The sequence below is a fragment of the Drosophila innubila genome, assembly GCF_004354385.1.
Source record: "Drosophila innubila isolate TH190305 chromosome 2L unlocalized genomic scaffold, UK_Dinn_1.0 4_B_2L, whole genome shotgun sequence".
Lineage (NCBI taxonomy): Eukaryota > Metazoa > Arthropoda > Insecta > Diptera > Drosophilidae > Drosophila > Drosophila innubila.
This window is the reverse complement of record NW_022995372.1, coordinates 25655093-25675656: the sequence shown is the minus strand read 5'-3', so window position 1 is coordinate 25675656 and position 20564 is coordinate 25655093. Positions and strand designations below refer to the sequence as shown.

Below are 20564 nucleotides of genomic sequence, written 5' to 3'. Positions count from 1 at the left end.
AGAAAAACTTTTTTCCATTATTGGTTTTTGCCATAGTAAGTACGGGGTCTCCGACAGTCGAGTATGCTCGACTGTAGCACCGGCCGACTAGTTTTTTTTAATAGCAAACAATTTGCTAAATGTGTATTAAAAATAGCCAGATATCTGGCTAAAAGAAATTTTCAAATTTTTTTTAGCAATCTGACCTTAAAAATAGCCAGAACTAGCTATAAAATAGCTAAGTTTGCATCAGTGACTGCATGCGACGTTATTTCTATCATAGCAACTAGCTTTTTCGCGTGTATATTTACAAATAATTTTCGATAACATTAAGATAGCCCTGTCGATAACATTTGAAATGTGAGACGTTAGCTGTTTGAATGCTCTCAATCTTCTAGCATGGACTTTCCTTTGGTTTCTTTTAAAAATAATAAAAAGCAAGTAAAACAAAATGCTGTTATGGTTGCCATGGACCACATTGTGGTTGGCAAACCCCAGTAATGCATGCAAAGTGGGAAAATGTTGAGCATTAAAAACACCAAAGAGCTGCATACAACGATCGAAATGGATGTTGCCTTTGCGCGGATCTGTAAGAATTAATTTTTAAATTATAATCAACGCAATTAAGATGCAGGTAATGGGTAGACAAACCTTGAGGGGATACATTTCAACCATCAGCACAAATAGACAGCTAACCAAGCCAATATTGCCCAGAAAAATGTCAACAGACATAATGGCAGCTGGGACCCAACTCCATTCACTCAGATCATACATCTGCGTGAAGTAGGTAAAGAAACCAAAGCATGTTAAACTCAACGCCACGCCCCCCGATGAGACTAACATCAGAATTCTGCGCCCAAAGACATCGCATAAAAGTGTGCTGACATAGGCACCGAAAAGTTGCACAGATCCAATGATAATTGTGCTTGTATTTGGATCCATGCTACCGCCCGACATGGCAAAGATATCCGTCATATAGTTGACCATGGTAAAAACTCCGCTGAACTGATTCGCAATGACAATGACAGCCGCCATGGCGTATCCTCTAAGGGCAGCCTTGGTGGCTGTAGAAAAATATAATATCTATTAAAACTGGGAAATTTAATATAAAGTTTTTTACTTGCCAAAGTCCTTTAAGGTGACCTTGTCGAGGAGATTGTCTTCTTTGGTCAGCGCTACTTTCATGTTCTTAAATTCCGCCATAGCGATAGCCTGATCGCTTACGCTGTCGCCATCTTTTATATTTTTATAGTATCTAAATGACTTTTCAGCTGCCAAAAACTTGCCCTTGCTTATGAGATGCATTGGTGAGTCGCGTATGAATAATAAAACAAATACAAAATAACTAAGTGGTAAAATTAGTGCTATAAATGGTACGACATAATATGATACGTGGGTGCCCAAAATGTAGCCTATAAGAATACCGGTGTTAACTGATAACATCACCATTGTCGCACAAGTTCCTCGAATGCTGTAAAAGAAATGATTAGAAAAGAGAATATTATCATAAGACATATGTACATAAGTTCGAGTCATAAGTGGACAATGTGCAGTCCTTAAATAGAATTGTTTATGATCTAATGCTATCTTAATCTTATTAAGCCTACCGAATCAGTCTTATAAGGCTACTTACTTGGCATCACAAAATTCGCTGATAAATAAGGGATGGAGAATATATATGCCTCCTCCTGTAATACCAGCCAGCAACCGACCAGCGATCAAGAACTCCACGCTCTTGGCAAAGTACACCATAATCCAAAGGCACTACAAGAAATTAATAATCATATGCGTCGAACAAGTTACTTTGCACACCTACCAAATGCGGTATGGCTATAAGGAGAAGACACATCTTGCTACCAATGCGATGTATGAGAAGTCCAGAGAGTGAGTTTCCTATGACCGAACCTATGCCTAATGCCGAACCCACCCAAGAGACTTCTTTAACGTTTAGCGGAAAGCTGAGGGGTGATTCCGGTGTTTGCAATTTGCGAAGAGTTGGCGATAACCAACCGATTCCAATGCCATGTGCTATGCATATTAAATTTACTAACGAGAATAAAAGAGAAATGTTGAGATTTTAGAAATATCTAAGTGCTATTTTCTACTCACTTAGCACTGTGGCAAGTAGTTGATAACGATTTCTTTTATTCACTAGACAGTTCGGACGTTGTAAGATTCTATCGAACATTTTATTCGATTTATTATTTTGCAGCTTCTTCTCTTTGACTCAGTCTTTCACGAGCAAAATTCTATTTCTAACTGATTCTGCGACGGAGAGCAAAAATCTTTAAATGTGTGTTGCAATTGCACCAAAACATCAATAAAGATAAAGAAATTTCTACATGTATACATACTTACGAATTAACAAGTAAAATAGAGTCAATCTGCGAAATAGCGAACTTTCAATACCCTATAAAATAGATGCTCGGACAAATAATCAAAACATTTTACAGAATTTAAAATAAATTGTAAAAGTCTTATAAATTATTTTTGTAGTTAATGAGTGTACTTGTTCTTTCTCGAATGTTTTATTCAAAAGTGAGAGATTAGATTGGTTAGCAACAAGTAAAAAGAGAAAGAGATTTGTCTAAAATGTGTCAGCTCATTAAAAGCTATAATAGCTATGAACTGGGATTTTAACTCTACATATTTCACGATTACAGTATAATGATCTCTGCAAGGGTATTAAATTGCTATCTGGCAACTAGAACCCCCGCAACGACTGCCGTTACCAATTTTTGAGCATAAGAGAACCCGATTGCGCATAAATATCATATGTTAATTTACTCATATTTATATTCACTCAGAGACAAAAACAGAAAGAGAGAATCAGAAATCGGCCCCCATTAAAACAGCACCGAGCAGGAACTTAACATAAGTTATGTCTTGGAAAAAAGCAAACAAAATAACGAAACCCTGACCCATTGTTGAAATATCAAAATATACCTTTAATTTCAGTTTTATTTCACTAATTGAATACAACTATGCATAAATATCCATTTATTAAGGCTATTTATATAACTTTATTGAAAACTAGACAAAAATAACTGGTATTGTCGAAGTTCTGGTACCCTTTAAGTTGTTACTATAAATATAATTTTTTGTAACTAAATTTAATCAAGCATTTATATTATTTGCATAAATAATTAAACATGATTTAATGAAAACAGAAGCTTCAGAACAGACATTTCAGCATAAACAGACAAAATGGTAGAGGAGTAAGCTGACAATTGAATATTACCCGACACAACTTCTTCAATGCACCACTTATTTTATACATAAGTTGAAATACTCTCATTAAAAGTATAGTAATATACCACAAAAAAAAAACCTCTACACGAGGTAAAAGTCTAGTGACGAATGAATATTCCAGCCCCAAAATTTCTGATAAACAATTTTATGACAAAAAATAATAAAGTTTAGTATAATAATTTTAAATAATTATATAAATCAATAAAAAAAAAAAACACGAGAATTGGCGTTCTGCACTGTGCGCAAAAAGGGTGAGCTACCACGAATATAATAATTACTTTTTGCTCAGTGCCGAAGTCAATTTTCGTTTTTTTTTTGTATTAATTTACATTATTATTTAAAATTTGTATATAAAACTTTATTTTTTTCGTCACTAAATTGGATATCAGAAATTTTGGGGCTGGAATATGATTTCGTCACTAGACTTTTACCTCGTGTAGAGCTTTTTCTTGTGGAATATCAGAAATTTTTGAAATTGCTTTTTTTTTTGACATTATATTATATCTGATATCTGATATCTCAACAAAAAACTTTTTTATATCAAACCTTCATTTTCGATGTATCGTTCCTATGGCAGCTATATGACATAGTGGTCTGATCAAAAAACAAAAGCAAACTTAATCTGCCTATGGTACTCAGGAACCTACATATCAAGTTTGAAGTCTCGTCTATTGATCCCACGCCACCTACTGCCTGTTACATACATTCTGCCTTTTTCGCCCATTTTCAATGGGCTCAGGATATCATATCGAAATTTTAAGAGCAATTTGAATGCCAGATTGCACAGACGAAGATATAATTATCCTAGATTTTTGCTGAAAATTTCATTCCGATCGCACAGTAAATAGCGAAGATATTCAAATAATAATTTGCTGTTTAATTCGTTGATGGCGCGTTGGCAGTAATTAAAACTTAAGTAAATAACTTGAAAAAATAAATAGTTGTATTAAAATATTATATCACAAATTGGCGTCCAATCCGCGGTGGGCTTACGTGGCGCAGTGTTCTGAGTCGCGGAGTCGGACGGTGCTCGTGGGCGAAAGATTTTAAATTTATTTATGTTCGAGTTCAATTTAATTTTATATTAAAACAAGCTCAGTTCTTATTTGAAGTGTAATATTAACATTAAATGTTAAAATATAATTTATTTCTTTTACTTTGTAATTGAGCACTAAAACAAGCAATATGGCCATTTGGGAGGATGAAAGCATAAGTGCGAGAGTGGCTGAACACGTTGAGCCTCTTTCAGTTAAAATTTTTGCAACTTTGTTGCGGGTTCGATTCCCGGCGGGAGCAATTTTTTTTGCAGCTGATATTAAGCTATTTTTTAATTTTTACAATTTATTGAAATTATTATTTATGAATGTTATAGTGACATTAAATATTGAATACATGTTTAATCATTTTATTATATCATATAGCGCCCATAGGAACAATCGGTCAAAAATCAAGTTTTAGTATGAACAACTTTTTTGTTTTATAAGATATCTAAAGCAAACTGATACAATAAGCACACGACTTGGTTTTATATATCCTGTCCAAAGTTGGTTCAAATCGGACAACTATATCATATAGCTGTTATAGGACCGATCGAGTGAAAATCAAGTCTTAGTATGAACAACTTTTTTGTTTAAAGTTGGTTCAAGTCGGTCCACTATATCATATAGCTGTCATAGGACCGATCGGGCGAAAATCAAGTCTTAGTATGAAAAACTTTTTTGTTTAATGAGATATCGTAACCAAACTGATTAAATATGCATACCAGTTGGTTTTATATATCCTGTCCAAAGTTGGTTCAAATCAAACCACTATATCATATAGCTGTCATAGGACCCATCGGGCGAAAATCAAGTCTTAGTATGAAAATCTTTTATGTTTTATGAGACATAATAACCAATATGGTAGAATATGCATTTAAGTTAACTAAATATTTTGTAATTTTTCCATTATTAGTTTTTGCCATAGTAAGTACGGGGTCTCCGACAGTCGAGTATGCTCGACTGTAGCACCGGCCGAATAGTTTTTATATGAAGTTTGGCTTAGCGAACGGAATTTTTTTGATGTGAGTACGTAGCTTTAATCGGTAATATCTTGCCGAAACGAATTTTTACATATAAGTTTGATATACCAAAAAGCGCCTAATTTTATTTTCTATATATTAGGGCTTAAATTTTAGCGGGATCTTGCGTTTTCCCGCTAAACTACCGATTTTTTCCAAAAAGTCGAAACACAAGCTTTTTTAGATTTTCGTAAAGGAATAAATCCCCATCATTACATTTAAGGTTTTTTAGCGCTTTGATGCAAACATACAAACTGACATATTATCTTATTTTGAGAAGCCCACTAAAAATTTCAAATTTTATTATCTTTTAAACTAGTTGTTGAATTAGGGTATTTTTAAAAAACCAAAAATTTTACCAAAAGACCTCAACGGCCCCATTAGCTGCGATCGTTTAAGTTTTGAGAAGTTAAGTTAGTTAGAAGAAGTTTTAGTATGCCATTTTGTAAGTTAGGACTAAACCTTTCGATCGGTATATAACTCGATCTAATCGGGAAGTCATAAAAAATTGTCCAAATTAGCTGTATATATAGCTAGTCGCCTTTCGCACCCTTCCTGCTGCTTTGATTTAGTAGCCGCAGTGATTTACGAGTAGTATTAATTTTGTATGAATATTTTTTATTAACTGATAACATCAGTCTTCAAGCATTGATTTGCCTTTTGTTTCCTTCAAAAACAATGCAAAATAAATAAAGCCACATGTTGTTATTGCCGCACACGACCACATCGTAGCCGGTAGACCCCATAGAGCCATACACAGTGGAAGTATGTTGAGCATTATAAAGACAAACGATCCGCATATAACAACGGCTATTGATGTTGCCCTCGCTCGTATCTGTAAAAAAATGTATAGATCAATTAGTGCCCAATGGTTCTTAAAAAGATAAACTAACCTTAAGGGGAAACAATTCGACTAAGACCATAAAAAAGCAACCAACGAGTCCGATATTTCCCATAAAGATGCAGAGAGACATAAGTACGAGGGGAACCCAGCTCCATTCCTTCAAATCGTACCAGGTTGCAAAGTAGGTAAAGAACCCGAAACCTGTGAGGCTGACAGCCACACCACCCGAAGAGGCGACGAGAAGAATTCGGCGCCCCGAAATATCGCATAGCAGTGTCGTTGCATACGTGCCCAGAATTTGCACTATGCCAATGATAATGGTACAGGTATCGGGATCCATGGTGCTCCCAGACATATCGAATATGTCTGACATGTAGCTGACCATTGCGAAGAGTCCACTAAACTGGTTTACAATTAGAAGAACCGCTGCTGGAGCATAGGCCTTAAATGCCGATCTGGAGACTTTATAGGATTGGTATGTATAAGTTAACACGAGTTGCCAAACCGTTGCTTAAGTGGCAAAGCGGAAGCGCAACAGCAGTGTCGTTGACCGATATTGTGCAAGATCACCTGCAGTTCACAATTCGGCTAACGTCAGCAGCTCACGTTCGGCATCAGACCAACAGTTCGATGCCCGCAACTTCAGTGGAATATGAGCGTCACCGTGGGAACGCCGATTCTGCACTTTTAGGGCATAGGGCTAGTTGTAATTATAATTCATTCTGTTCTCTAGAGTTAGTTGAATTTTGGCAATAAATGAATACGGTTCGGATCGCGAATCAAAGACAAAGTTATTTTTATTCATTAAACGGTTCGGTCAACTCCTTAACTGGCGCCCAACGGCAAAAAAAAAAACTTGCTACCCGTTAAGCGAATCGCAAAAACGAAAGTTAAAATAAAAAAAAAAAAAAAAAAACAGCAACGGCCCAACGCCTCTGTATGTGATTTAAACAAAAAAAAAAAATTAATTAAATTTATATTAAAAGCAAAGCAGCAGCGTCCAACGGCCTCTGTGAAAGAACTTATTATCAGTGATATTCTATACGAAGCAGCAGCGCTAAACAGCCTCTGCACGAACTAAATCATTTTGTGAAATAAAAAACAGCAGCGCTAAACGGCCTCTGACTAAAAAACTGCAAAACGTCAACACCGACGGCAGACCTAAACAAACAAAATATTCAAAAAAAAAACTGCAAAGCGTCAACACCGACGGCAGAACTTAACAAAAAACAAATTAAATTCGTAAAAAACTGCAAAGCGTCAACACCGACAGCAGATTTCAACAATAGCAACAACACCCAAACGAAGCAGAAAGGAAGCTGCAAGCGTTAACACCGACGGCGGCGACAACAAGGACATCAGCATACAACAGCAGGACTCAACCCAGGAGCAAGCGAAGAAGAAGGCGTTAGATTAACTTCTAAATTCTAAGACAAGCATGTGAGTGGAGTGTTCTTTGTATAAAAATTTTTTAATTAAAATTTCGATAAAATAAACAAATTAAAAATTATTTTAAAAAATATATTATTCCAAATTTTGAAGAGTCTTTATGAGTGATAGGGAATTAGACGAGTTAAGTGAAAAATTCAGGAAATTAAAAGGTTCAGATTTTCAAGAACAGTGCCAAAACCAAAATGGCAATAACCCCAGATCAACTGAAAGCCATTATTGAGGGCGCAGTTTCCAGTGCATTGGTCCTGCAGGAAAAAACTTTTGAGACCAAACTTCAAGAAATTAAGGAGCATTTTAGCAAAGTTAATATCAACACCCCTGAAATAGTGACGTATGAAGACGCCACTATTAAATTATCAGTCATCTGCCACGAAAACCTCGATGTAGTGAAGTCTCTTCCAGACTTCGAGGGCAAACATGAGACATACGTCTCATGGAGGAAAGCGGCTCACATTGCTTATAGAGTATTCGAGAACTACGTGGGCAGCTCTAAACACTATCAGGCCCTAGCTATCATAAGAAATAAGATTAAGGGACCAGCGGACACGATTCTCTCCTCTTTCGATACACCTTTGAACTTTAAAGCAATAATTGACCGACTGGACTTTACGTACGCAGACAAGCGACCCATTTACTTAATTGAACAGGAAATGTCAACACTTCGTCAGGGAAATCTCTCCCTGCTGCAATATTATGATGAGGTGGAGAAGAAATTAACTCTCCTCACCAACAAAACAATTATGACCTACGATACCACTGTGGCGGCGTCATTAAATGAGAAGTACAGAGCAGATGCTCTTCGCGTTTTTATATCAGGCGTTAGAAAGTCGTTAAGCGATGTTCTATTCTCCGCAAGACCAGCCGACCTCCCTTCTGCACTAGCGTTGGCACAAGAGGTTGAATCCAACCACGAAAGGTACAATTTTGCTAGTAACTTCGCGAGAAGTATGGAGGAAAGAGCTCAGAAATTTGAGCAGAAACAGCCAAGTAGAGACAGAACTGTGACGTCGGACAGAAATGTTCAACAGGGAAAAAACCCTTATTTTTCAAAGAGACAAGGACCCCCCAGACAAGACCAAGTTCAGCCCATGGACGTGGATAATTCATCCCGTTTCAGGCAACCCACTCAGTACCAACAGGGTCAGCCTCAAAGGCAAATCCCAAATCCAAACAACACTTGGCAGCAAGAACAAAATAATCAGACTAATTCTTACAACAGCTTTGGACAGACAAACAAACGACCAAACAGTGGAACCGCCAGGTTCACAGGTCCAAAACAGCAAAGAATTAACCATTTAGCTCCAGAGGAAGACTCTACTAACCAAGAAGACACGTACCAGACTGAAGCAGAGTTAGAAGCAGAGGACATAGACGACGAATCGACAGACTATGACCAGCTAAATTTTTAGATATAACTCCTGCTTCCGTTCATAGAAAGAACAATAGCAGGGAGAAAAATAAAACTTTTGATCGATACAGGGGCCTCAAAAAACTATATTAAACCGTTAAAAGAACTTAAGAATGTGGTCCCAGTCAATCAGACTTTCCAAGTAAAATCAATTCATGGCCATAACGCCATAGACAAAAAGTGCGTAATGCACCTCTTCGGAACCCTACGACATTTTCATCTTACCAAACTTAATGACATTCGACGGAATTATTGGACTTGACTTATTACGACAGACTGACGTTCACTTGGATTTTAAAAATAAAAAACTTACAACCAGCAACAGTTCCGAGGAAATTCAATTCTTTAAATGTTCAAACGTAAATTTTACAAAAGTCGAAGACATCGAAGTACCCCAACCAATAACAGATAAGTTTCAGGCTATGCTAGGAGACCGAATGGGTGTCTTTGCAGACCCAGATGAGGCACTCCCTTACAACACAAACATTATCGGCACAATTCGGACTGAAAACGAAGACCCCGTCTATTCAAAATTATACCCTTACCCAATGGGTGTTTCGGACTTTGTTAATTCAGAAACTCAGGCCTTGTTAAAAGATGGCATAATCAGACCATCTCGATCACCTTATAACAACCCCGTCTGGGTAGTTGACAAAAAAGGGACTGACGAGCAGGGAAACAGGAAAAACGCTTGGTAATAGACTTTCGAAAACTCAATCAGAAAACAATAGACGATAAATACCCTATTCCTAACGTGGTATCCATTCTGTCGAACCTTGGTAAATCGAAATACTTTACGACGTTAGATCTCAAGTCAGGCTTCCACCAGATTCTTCTTGCAGAGAAAGATAGAGAAAAAACAGCTTTCTCGGTTGGAAATGGGAAGTATGAATTTTGCAGACTTCCTTTTGGACTGAAAAATGCACCCAGTATTTTTCAGAGAGCCATTGACGACGTGCTTAGAGATCAAATTGGGAAATCATGCTACGTTTACGTTGATGACGTAATCATCTTTTCAGAAAGCATGGATGACCATGTAAAGCACATCGCATTGGTCTTGGACAAATTGTATGAAGCTAACATGAGAGTTTCACGTGAAAAGTCCAACTTTTTCAAAGAGAGTGTCGAATACTTAGGCTTTGTCGTATCACGAGGAGGTATTAAAACATGCCCGAACAAGGTGAAAGCCATTCGTGACTACGAACAGCCCACAACATTGTTCAATGTCAGGTCGTTCCTTGGCTAGCAAGCTACTACAGATGCTTTATCAAAGACTTCGCATCTATAGCAAAACCGATAAGTGACATTTTAAAAGGTGAAAATGGCAAGATAAGCGCTACACAATCAAAGAAAATACCGATAGTCTTTGATGAGAAACAGTGTCAGGCTTTCGAGAAGCTTAAAGAGGTTCTTGCTTCTGAAAACGTTATACTTCTTTATCCGGATTATAAGAAAGCATTTGACCTTACAACAGATGCTTCGTCCTTTGGATTGGGAGCTGTCTTATCTCAAGACGGAAAGCCAATTACCATGATTTCAAGGACTTTGAAGGATAGAGAGCTTAACTTTGCAACCAACGAAAGGGAGTTACTCGCTATAGTTTGGGCTCTGAAAATCTCAGAAACTACCTATACGGAGTAAAAACTTGAACATTTTACGGATCATCAGCCTTTGACCTTTGCGGTCTCAGATCGCAACCCGAATGCAAAAAATCAAGCGTTGGAAAGCATTCATAGAAGAACAAAACGCACAAATTTTTTACAAGCCAGGCAAAGAAAACCACGTCGCTGATGCGTTGTCGCGGCATAACATTCATGCCCTAGAAGACGATGCGCAATCGGATATTGCCACAATACACAGCGAAATGTCGCTCACCTACACTATAGAAACATCTGACAAACCAGTCAATTGCTTTCGAAATCAAATAATAATTGAGGAAAGCCAGGTTGACTCAGATCGTACGGTTATTATGTTCGGGAAAAACCCGACACCTCATAGGCTTCTCAAACAGAGAATCGCTTATCAAAAGAGTATGCGACGTTGTCAAAAGACGTGGTAAATGCAATCTTGTGTAATCTCCCAACACTGGCATTTGTGCAACACAAGTTAGTAGAAACTTACCCGACAACGACATTTCGCCACACAAAACGCATGGTAACCGACGTCATAAATAAAAGTGAGCAAAAAGAAATAATCGTTACAGAGCATAATAGGGCCCATAGAGCCGCTCAGGAGAACATTAAGCAAATTCTCGAAGATTATTTTTTCCCAAAAATGACAAAACTGACTTATGAGGTTGTTGCAAACTGCAGAATCTGCCAGAAAGCTAAGTATGATCGGCATCCACAGAAACAGGTATTAGGAGAAACACCAATCCCGTCACATGTGGGCGAAATTTTACATATCGATATATTTTCGACAGACAAAAAACACTTTCTTACTTGCCTGGATAAACTTTCAAAGTTCGCAGTTGTTCAACCCATTGCTTCCAGAACAATAATTGACATACAATCGGCAATATTACAGCTTTTAAATTTCTTTCGACGTACAAAGACCATATATTGCGATAACGAACCGGCAATAAAATCAGAAACAATCAGGACACTTCTAAGCAATCAGTATGATGTCCAAGTCGTAAACGCACCACCACTCCATAGTACTTCGAACGGTCAAGTGGAAAGATTCCACAGCACTCTCAGCGACATCGCACGATGTCTTACAGCCCAAAGAAAGATCACCAACACAATAGAAGCAATACTACAGGCCACTATAGAGTACAACAGAACCGTGCACTCGGTCACAGACAAACGGCCGATTGACATAATTCATTCATCCCCTCCAGAGCTTGATGCAGAAATAAGAGATAAAGTCCTTAAAGCACAACAAATACAAATGGAAAGACTTAACGAAAAAAGACAAGACAGAAATTTCCAAGTAGGTGACACTGTGCTCATAAAAGCAAACAAACGGTTAGGAAATAAACTCACACCTTTGTACACCGAAGGAAGAGTTGACGCGGACTTGGGGACAACAGTCCTAATAAATGGGAGGGTGGTCCATAAAGACAATTTGAGATAATTTTAAAGTTCCTTTTTCCATTCACATTACAGGATTTGGGTTACACTACTTTTCTAACAACGACGACAGCCAAACTGACAGACTACACTAACGCAAATTACATTCCAGTTATGGACGGAGACGTGACCATATGGAGTGAATTTCAACACCTAAAGCACACGACCAACTTAACAAAATACTCGGAGATAGCGGAGGAAACAGAAAAGCTGAAAAAACACTTTCCTCAGAGCCACATGAGACAATTACTGGACTCGGACATACGACACCTACGAACTCTTTTAGCTACAATAGAAATCCATCACCGTCACGCTAGAAGCATTAACCTGATAGGTAGCGCTTTAAAGGTAGTAGCCGGTACTCGGATTTTGACGATTTGAGGAGCTCAGGTTCACTGAGAAACAGCTTGTTGAATCAGAAAATAGGCAAATTTCCATAAATACAAAAACTCAACAACAGATAAACCAATTAACTGATAGCGTAAACATTTTGATAAAAAACTCACAAAAGACGCAAATCAACTCAGAACACTTATACGAGATATTACTTTCAAGAAATAGAATTGTAATAACAGAACTTGAAGCTCTCATGTTATCAGTCACCCTTTCAAAAATTGGAATAATAAACCCTGCGATTTTGGATTCAGACGACTTAAAAGATATAATCAATGAACACTCTACAAATATTACTATTACAGATTTAATGGAAGTTGCACAAATTAAAGTACTATTAAATAATCATTTTTTGCACTTTATTATAAAATACCCTAGACCTAGTTTAGAATGTAAAAAATTAACCATTTACCCTGTCCAACACAACGGCACTATTCTTAACTTCGGCAAAGACAACAACATAGCTGACTGCGGTAATAAGGTTGTACCGATTGGAAACTGCAGCGCCACGCTCACCACCACCTTCTGTAGAAAGTTGCCCTACCCAACATGCGCACAACAACTCCATTCGGGCGGCATCGCACATTGCACTACTCGCCCCAGCCATCTCGATTCGATGACAATCATCGATGAAGGCGCATTATCAACAACACAGCCACTGCACGAGAAACGATTCGATGACAATCATCGGAACATTTCTCCTCATTTCTCCTCACTTTGACAAGGAAGTAAGAGTCAATGGCTCCGTTTTCAGGAACTTAAAAAACTTCGTAAGGAAATCTCCTGGACCATCTTCGTCAGCACTTCTCAATGTGACGGGCCACCTCGAAATACTGAGCCTGCCATACTTGCAGAAACTGAGTGCGAAAACCTTCGGTATATCGTCCAGATGGAAGAGGGACTTTCAAAACGGCCTATTATATCCGGACTGGCCGCAACTACCCTTTTAATCCTCTGCTACGCTGCACTCAAGCTGTGCAGAAAACATCGAAGGAGTCAACGCCAACATGATATCCAAGTCGTCATTGATGGCCTCAAGAAGACCGAGGACGTCCTTCACTTAAAGGAGGGAGGAGTTAACACGAGTTGCCAAACCGTTGCTTAAGTGGCAAAGCGGAAGCGCAACAGCAGTGTCGTTGACCGATATTGTGCAAGATCACCTGCAGTTCACAATTCGGCTAACGTCAGCAGCTCACGTTCGGCATCAGACCAACAGTTCGATGCCCGCAACTTCAGTGGAATATGAGCGTCACCGTGGGAACGCCGATTCTGCACTTTTAGGGCATAGGGCTAGTTGTAATTATAATTCATTCTGTTCTCTAGAGTTAGTTGAATTTTGGCAATAAATGAATACGGTTCGGATCGCGAATCAAAGACAAAGTTATTTTTATTCATTAAACGGTTCGGTCAACTCCTTAACTTATATAATTATATCTGACATAACAATTACAATGTTTAACCTACAAAAGTCTTTGATGGTAACGTTATGAAGTAATTTTTCATCCTCAGTCAGTTTCTTTCTCATTTCCTCGAATTCTGATATTACAGAGGCTTGACTAGTATCCTGGATATTCTTATAATATCTGAAAGATTTCTCAGCAGCTGACAACTTTCCTTTTCTTATGAGATGCACAGGAGATTCCCGAATAAAAAATAACGTAAATATAAAGTAACTAAGCGGAAAAATTAAAACTATAAAAGGTGTAATATTGAAGGAAATATGTGTGCCCATAATGTAGCCTAGAAGTATGCCTATATTCACAGATAGCATCACCATAGCTCCGAGGGTTCCACGAATTCTGTAAGTAAAAGATATAAAGTTTATTAAGCCGACAAAAAATAAACTTATCGCAATTAGCTCGGCTAAATTGATTGCTCTCGAATATTTTAAGCAATCCTTTGCCAGAGTATGTCTCAGATCCTTTGGTATAAATGGGGTGTTGAGTGATGATAAAATTTGTTTAAAACAATTATGTAACAATTATCGCAATTAGCTCGGCTAAACTGAATACTCTCGAATATTTTAACAATCCTTTGTCAGAATATGTGTCAAATCCTTTGGTATAAAAAATGAGTTAAGAAACTAAAAAGCTATCTAAGTACAGAAATCAGGCAGTGATAATAAATTATTAGAAAAATAATTAATTAATTAATAAATAGATCAAATATATTACGATTTTCGTTCTTAAAAATAAGTACAAACGATTTTATAAGCTGACTAGACTCGGAGATTCCAAAATTGAACTTAAACATCTCAATTCATTTCGATGTATCCAATCCCATATCATGATCTAACCCCAAAATGTACTTGTTTCTAGTATAAAATATTCTCATTTTTTATAACCGTCACTAAAAAAAATAAGTACATAAGTATATTGTGTTCGTTGAAATGTATGTAACAGAGAGAAAAAGGCATCTCCAGCCCCATGGGCGTAGCTAAACTTGTTTTTCGTCCCGTAAATCAAACATAGAATTTCTTGTTAAAAAAAACAATAGCAGAAATTCACAAATTTAAGTTTTTAGCTGCTTATCTTTTATCCAGTCGTCTCTTATTCAGTGCGAAGACGTTTGATTCATCTTCCTCAAATATTTCCTGCATTTGTCGAGCATACTCGACTGTCGGAGACCCCGTACTTACTATGGCAAAAACTAATAATGGAAAAAATTAAAAAATATTTAGTTAACTTACATGCATATTCTATCATACTGCTTACAATGTCTCATAAAAAATAAAAGATTTTCAAACTAAGACTTGATTTTCGCCCGATCGGTCCTATGACAGCTATATGATATAAAGGTCCGATTTGAACCAACTTTGGACAGGATATACAAAACCAATTGTTATGCATATTTAATCACTTTGGTTACGATATCTTATTAAACAAAAAAGTTTTTCATACTAAGACTTTATTTTCGCCCGATCGGTCCTATGACAGCTATATGATATAGTGCTCCGATTTGATCAAACTTTGGAAAGGATATATAAAACCAAGTTTTATTTAAAATCTATTAGTTTGGTTACGATATCTCATAAAATAAAAAAGTTTTTCATACTAAGACTTAATTTTCGCCCGATCGGTCCTATGACATAGTGGATATATGATATAGTGGACCGATTTAAACCAACTTCGGTAAGGATGTGTTAGGCTTACTTAAATTAATATTCTATAAGTTTGGTTACGATATCTCATAAAACTAAAAAGTTTTTCATACTAAGACTTGATTTTCACTCGATCGGTCCTATGACAGCTATATGATATAGTTGTCCGATTTGAACCAACTTTGGACAGGATATATAAAACCAAGTCATATGCTTATTGTATTAGTTTGGTTACAATATCTCATTAAACAAACATTATTTCATACTAAAACTTGATTTTCGACCGATTGTTCCTATGGGCGCTATAAGAAAACTTGACCTGCCTGCAAGATAGAGGAATCTACATACCAAATTTGGTGTCACTAGCTTTTAAATTGTTCTTATAATTTGGATATGAAATTTTTTTTCGATTTGTGGGCGATAAAGGGGCGTGGCCGAATTTTGAAACAAACTTGATCTGCTTGCAATATAGAGGAACCTACATACCAAGTTTGGGGTCTCTAGCTCTTATAGTCTCCGAGATCTAGGTGTTCATACAGACAGACAGACAGACGGACAGACGGACATTGCTATATCGACTCGGCTGTTGATGCTGATCAAGAATATATATACTTTATAGGGTCTGCCACGCCTCCTTCTGCCTGTTACGCACATATTCGTTAAAACAAACCTAATAGACCCCTGTACTTTTTTTAAGTACGGGGTTTAAAAATGTTGAAAACTACAGAGGCATATCGTTCTTAAATGCGATTGCGAAGAGCTTTACATCAATTCTGCTATTAAGACTAAGCACATTTGTAGAAAACAACAATTTGCTCAACGAAAATCAATGTGGATTCTGCAAAGGCTACTCGACGATCGACAGTATACTTATCCTCACAACCATTGCAATGTCATTTCTTGAGGCCAAGAAGAAATTATATCTTTTTTTTTTTATAGATTTTAAAGCAGCATTCGACACTATTGATCGAAAAAATCTATTACAAAAGCTTTTTAATGCCGGAGTGTCAAACAAAATGCTAAAGATAATTCAAAGCTTTCACACCAGCAATGAAACAGCAGTGTGGGATGGGAGCAGCCTGTCAGAATGATTTGACACAAATCGTGGTGTGAAGCAAGGTTGCCTTTTTGTTAATGACATAGCTGGAGATATACCAGGTGGAGCGAGCATCGGAGTACAAGTATCTGGGCATAACAATAACGTCTTATTTGTCGTACTGCAAGCACTTACAGCTAAAACTCTCTTAGTTTTGCATTCTTAGAGATGCAATGCGGGCAATAAACAGTACTTGAAATTCATTGTACAGAAAAAAAACAAGTTAGCTCGAGTACAAAATATAAAATGTTCCAGGCCACGTCCAAGGCAATAATGTGCCACGGTGCTGAAGTATGGGGCTTCGATAGATATGAGAAAGTTGAGAAACTCCTGCGATATTTTATAAAAGGACTTTTACCTACCACAAAATGCACCAACATATGCACTGCACCTAGAAATAAAACTGTCAGAGATATATATATCCACGTTGTAGACACACTTCAGGTATATAAATAAATCGATAAATCTTCAACATCATCGACTACCTTTCACCGTCGCAAATTTGCTAAGGGAAACGAAAGCTCAATGTTTTAAAAAGTGGGAGTCTGTAGGACAAGAATATCGTATTAAAATGAGCATGAGCAATCCAAAGTCTTGGAGCTCCACACAAGAAAAATTGATTTGGTCAATCCAAAAGAGAACACGAAAAAGCTTCGAAATCGCCGCACGGCTTATAGGCTATTTCCACGACTCATATTTGGCTTTCCACGACCAAATGTGAAACTGTTAAGACACCCAAAGCAAATCAGCTGTTCGGCTTCTGTGCACAAATTATAAAAAGCAGACAATAACAACATTTTAATATTTATTATGTTATTATAATTGTCGCAAATTAAATGCCTACCGTTTTTATTGATAAAAACAGCTGGTTAAGGTGATAATTGCTTTTTTTCACGAGCTTATCGATAAACATCGTGTGTTCGATAAAAAATACTGAAATTCGCCGGGACGAATGGTAAAAAAACTGGCTCATTCATTACGAATGAGCCAAAATGATCATTCGGATTTTGTACTGAAATGAAGTCCACATTTGGAGCAAATGATGAAAGTGGCGTTGAATGAGCCAAATGTGCTGTCGTGGAAATAGGCTATAAGTCAAACACGAAGCTCATATAGGCAGCTAGACTATAATCTGGGAGAACACAATTACTTCCATAATCAGTACGATCCTTACACAATATCTTTAATTTTCAAGGCTAGAACAGGCGGAACCAAGCTAACATTGCATCCTTTGCAATGTAAGGGAAAGGGAAGATATTGTACACTTCTGCGCAACCTGTCCAATAATACGCGATCTAAGAATACGAACATGGAGCAAAGCGGTGCTGTCAATAGCGGAGACTCTGTCGAGTGCATCCCGGTACAGAAATTCCATTCTAAATGAAAATTTTTAATTACAATTTAGGTACAGCATAACATATACATTTATTTTAATAATGTTTTTTAAACTACCATTACTCAATATTTTTTTTGCATATTTAACAGGTTTTTAATTTATAATAAAGATCTACTACTACTACTATAATACACGATACTATTATATGGGCAATACTTTAATGTCGAATTTAACATTCTTACGGTTCCAAAGTGAAAAAAACATATGTCTAAGAATTTTTTTTTTGACAAAAGGCGAAACATCAGTACGTCAGAATTTTTAGAATTGTTAAAAGAGAAATTTCGTCAAATAATCACTGCTGACGGCAGTTCGCGATAGTGACGAAAGCAGCACGAAGGGTGCGAAAGGCTACTAGCAATATATACAGCTAATTTGAAAAATTTGCTTTGACTGTCCGATCAGATCGACACCAGGGTCATGAAATACGGGGGTGTAAGTGGAAGTGGGAAAAATTTAAATGATTGCAGCTAATGGGACTGGGAGTTTAATATAATTTTAAACAAAAATATAAATTAATTAATAAACTAGTCGGCCGGTGCTACAGACTAGGAGACCCCGTACTTACTATGGTAAAAACTAATAATGGAAAAATTACAAAATATTTAGTTAACTTAAATGCATATTCTACCATATTGGTTACAATGTCTCATAAAACATAAAAGATTTTCATACCAAGACTTGATTTTCGCCCGATCGGTCCTATGACAGCTATATGATATAGTGGACCGATTAGAACTAACTTCGGTAAGGATGTATAGGACTAACTTAAATGCATATTCTATAAGATTGGTTACGATATCTCATAAAACTAAAGAGTTTTTCATACTTAGACTTGATTTTCGCCCGATCGGTCCTATGACAGCTATATGATATAGTGGTCCGATTTGAACCAACTTTGAACAGGATATATAAAACCAATTGTTATGCATATTTAATCAGTTTGGTTACGATATCTTATTAAACAAAAAAGTTTTTTATACTAAGACTTGATTTTCGGCCGATCGGTCCTATGACAGCTAAATGATATAGTGCTCCGATTTAAACCAACTATTTATATTCTATCAGTTTGGTGACGATAAGTCATATAACAAAAAAGTTTTTAATACTAAGACTTAATTTTCACCCGATCGGTCCTATGACAGCTATAAGATATAGTGAACCGATATGAGCCAACTTCAGTAAGGAAGTATAAGACTAACTTAAATGAATATTCTATAAGTTTGGTTACGATATCTCATAAAACTAAAAAGTTTTTCATACTAAGACTTGATTTTCGACCGATTGTTCCTATGGGCGCTATATGATATAGTGGACCGATTGAAAAATGAAACAAACTTGACCTGCCTGCAAGATAGAGGAATCTACATACAATTTGGTGTCACTAGCTTTTCATTTATTCTTATAATTTGGATATGAATTTTTTTTTTTCGATTTGTGGGCGATAAAGAGGGCGTGACCGAATATTAATTTTAAATTGAAGATAGAATTATTAGTAATTTATGAATATTTGTAGACACCAATCTTAAAATTTTAAGAACAAAACGCCAAAAATTCCAGTACTGAAGTTCCTAATTTTAGAATGGGATATTTTTCTGATTATAAAATAATTAAATGATTTATTTATAAGAACTTCTAAATTTTAAGCGTGGTGTAATGTAGTGTAGTGACTGGCGAATATTCTATTTTGGAACACTTGGAGGAAGCATGTGCTTAAAAAAGCGAGTCAATATTAGCATTATCTCAAAGGCAGGCGCCTCTGATTGCCCAGTGTGTTCGTGTGTTGATCTGTGTGATCTTAATATATTATCATAGCTACTTACTTGGCATCTGAAATTTCGCTGAGGAACATGGAATGAACAATATACATGCCGCCGCTAGAGATGCCTGCTAGAAAGCGTCCCACATAAAGATATTCAACGCTTTCGGCAAAATAGACCAAGAACCAGAGGCACTGAAAGTATGAATTGATTACTATAGAATTTTTAAAGCTTCGGAACTTACTGTTTGAGGAAGGGCCACGAAGAGAAGACAGAACCTGCTGCCAACATAAGGAAGTATCAATCCAATGAGAGCATTACCCACCATGGCACCACAGCCTAAGGCTGATCCAATCCAGGAGACTTCAGTGACACTGGCCGGAAAACTAAGGGGAGATTCGGGTGTTTGCATCTTTCGCATAGTTGGTGAAAACCAACCAATGTTAATCCCATGAGTAATGCAAATTAAATTAACTAAATATTTGATATACATATATGTGAGTGAATATAGATGCTATGTTACGATTTTTTACAATAGATCAAATACTCAGCAGTGTGGTCAGCAATTGATAGCGATTCCTTTGATTTAGAAGACAGTTTGGACGCTCTATGAGTTTTGTCAACATTTTGACTACAGATGTCTCATTTACAAACCGAACTATAATATTAAGAAAGTGCAACGATTGCCATCGACTTTAATAGTTTCTGTCGGTTTTCTTATGTAACGATTCTGCCATAAAGATTAATATGTCAA

General features: G+C 36.8%; 2 protein-coding genes across 2 annotated transcripts; both read right to left on the bottom strand.

The window, feature by feature from the left end:
• Positions 1–247: 247 nt before the first annotated feature.
• LOC117780877 (facilitated trehalose transporter Tret1-like) lies at positions 248–2167 on the bottom strand. The gene is made up of 6 exons (XM_034617557.1): positions 2089–2167; positions 1796–2025; positions 1613–1743; positions 1104–1450; positions 631–1043; positions 248–566 (listed from the first exon to the last, which is right to left on the bottom strand). The coding sequence occupies exons 1-6, from the start codon at positions 2165–2167 to the stop codon at positions 366–368; spliced, it is 1401 nt and encodes a 466-aa protein (XP_034473448.1). The 3' UTR covers positions 248–365.
• A 3720-nt stretch (positions 2168–5887) lies between these two features.
• Positions 5888–20486, bottom strand: LOC117781587 (facilitated trehalose transporter Tret1). The gene is made up of 6 exons (XM_034618362.1): positions 20358–20486; positions 20055–20284; positions 19874–20004; positions 13926–14260; positions 6184–6596; positions 5888–6125 (listed from the first exon to the last, which is right to left on the bottom strand). Exons 1-6 carry the CDS (start codon positions 20434–20436, stop codon positions 5925–5927), a joined length of 1389 nt encoding a protein of 462 aa, XP_034474253.1. The 5' UTR covers positions 20437–20486; the 3' UTR covers positions 5888–5924.
• Positions 20487–20564: the final 78 nt, after the last annotated feature.

Coding starts and splice junctions, on each gene's coding strand:
- LOC117780877 (XM_034617557.1), bottom strand. CDS start 2,167: ATGTTCGATAGAATCTTACAACGTCCGAACTGTCTAGTGAATAAAAGA. Junction 2,026..2,088: donor ACTACTTGCCACAGTGCTAA/GTGAGTAGAAAA, acceptor TATTCTCGTTAG/TAAATTTAATATGCATAGCA. Junction 1,744..1,795: donor TTATAGCCATACCGCATTTG/GTAGGTGTGCAA, acceptor AATTTCTTGTAG/TGCCTTTGGATTATGGTGTA.
- LOC117781587 (XM_034618362.1), bottom strand. CDS start 20,436: ATGTTGACAAAACTCATAGAGCGTCCAAACTGTCTTCTAAATCAAAGG. Junction 20,285..20,357: donor ATTGCTGACCACACTGCTGA/GTATTTGATCTA, acceptor TCAAATATTTAG/TTAATTTAATTTGCATTACT. Junction 14,261..19,873: donor AGCGAAATTTCAGATGCCAA/GTAAGTAGCTAT, acceptor TTTTACTTACAG/AATTCGTGGAACCCTCGGAG.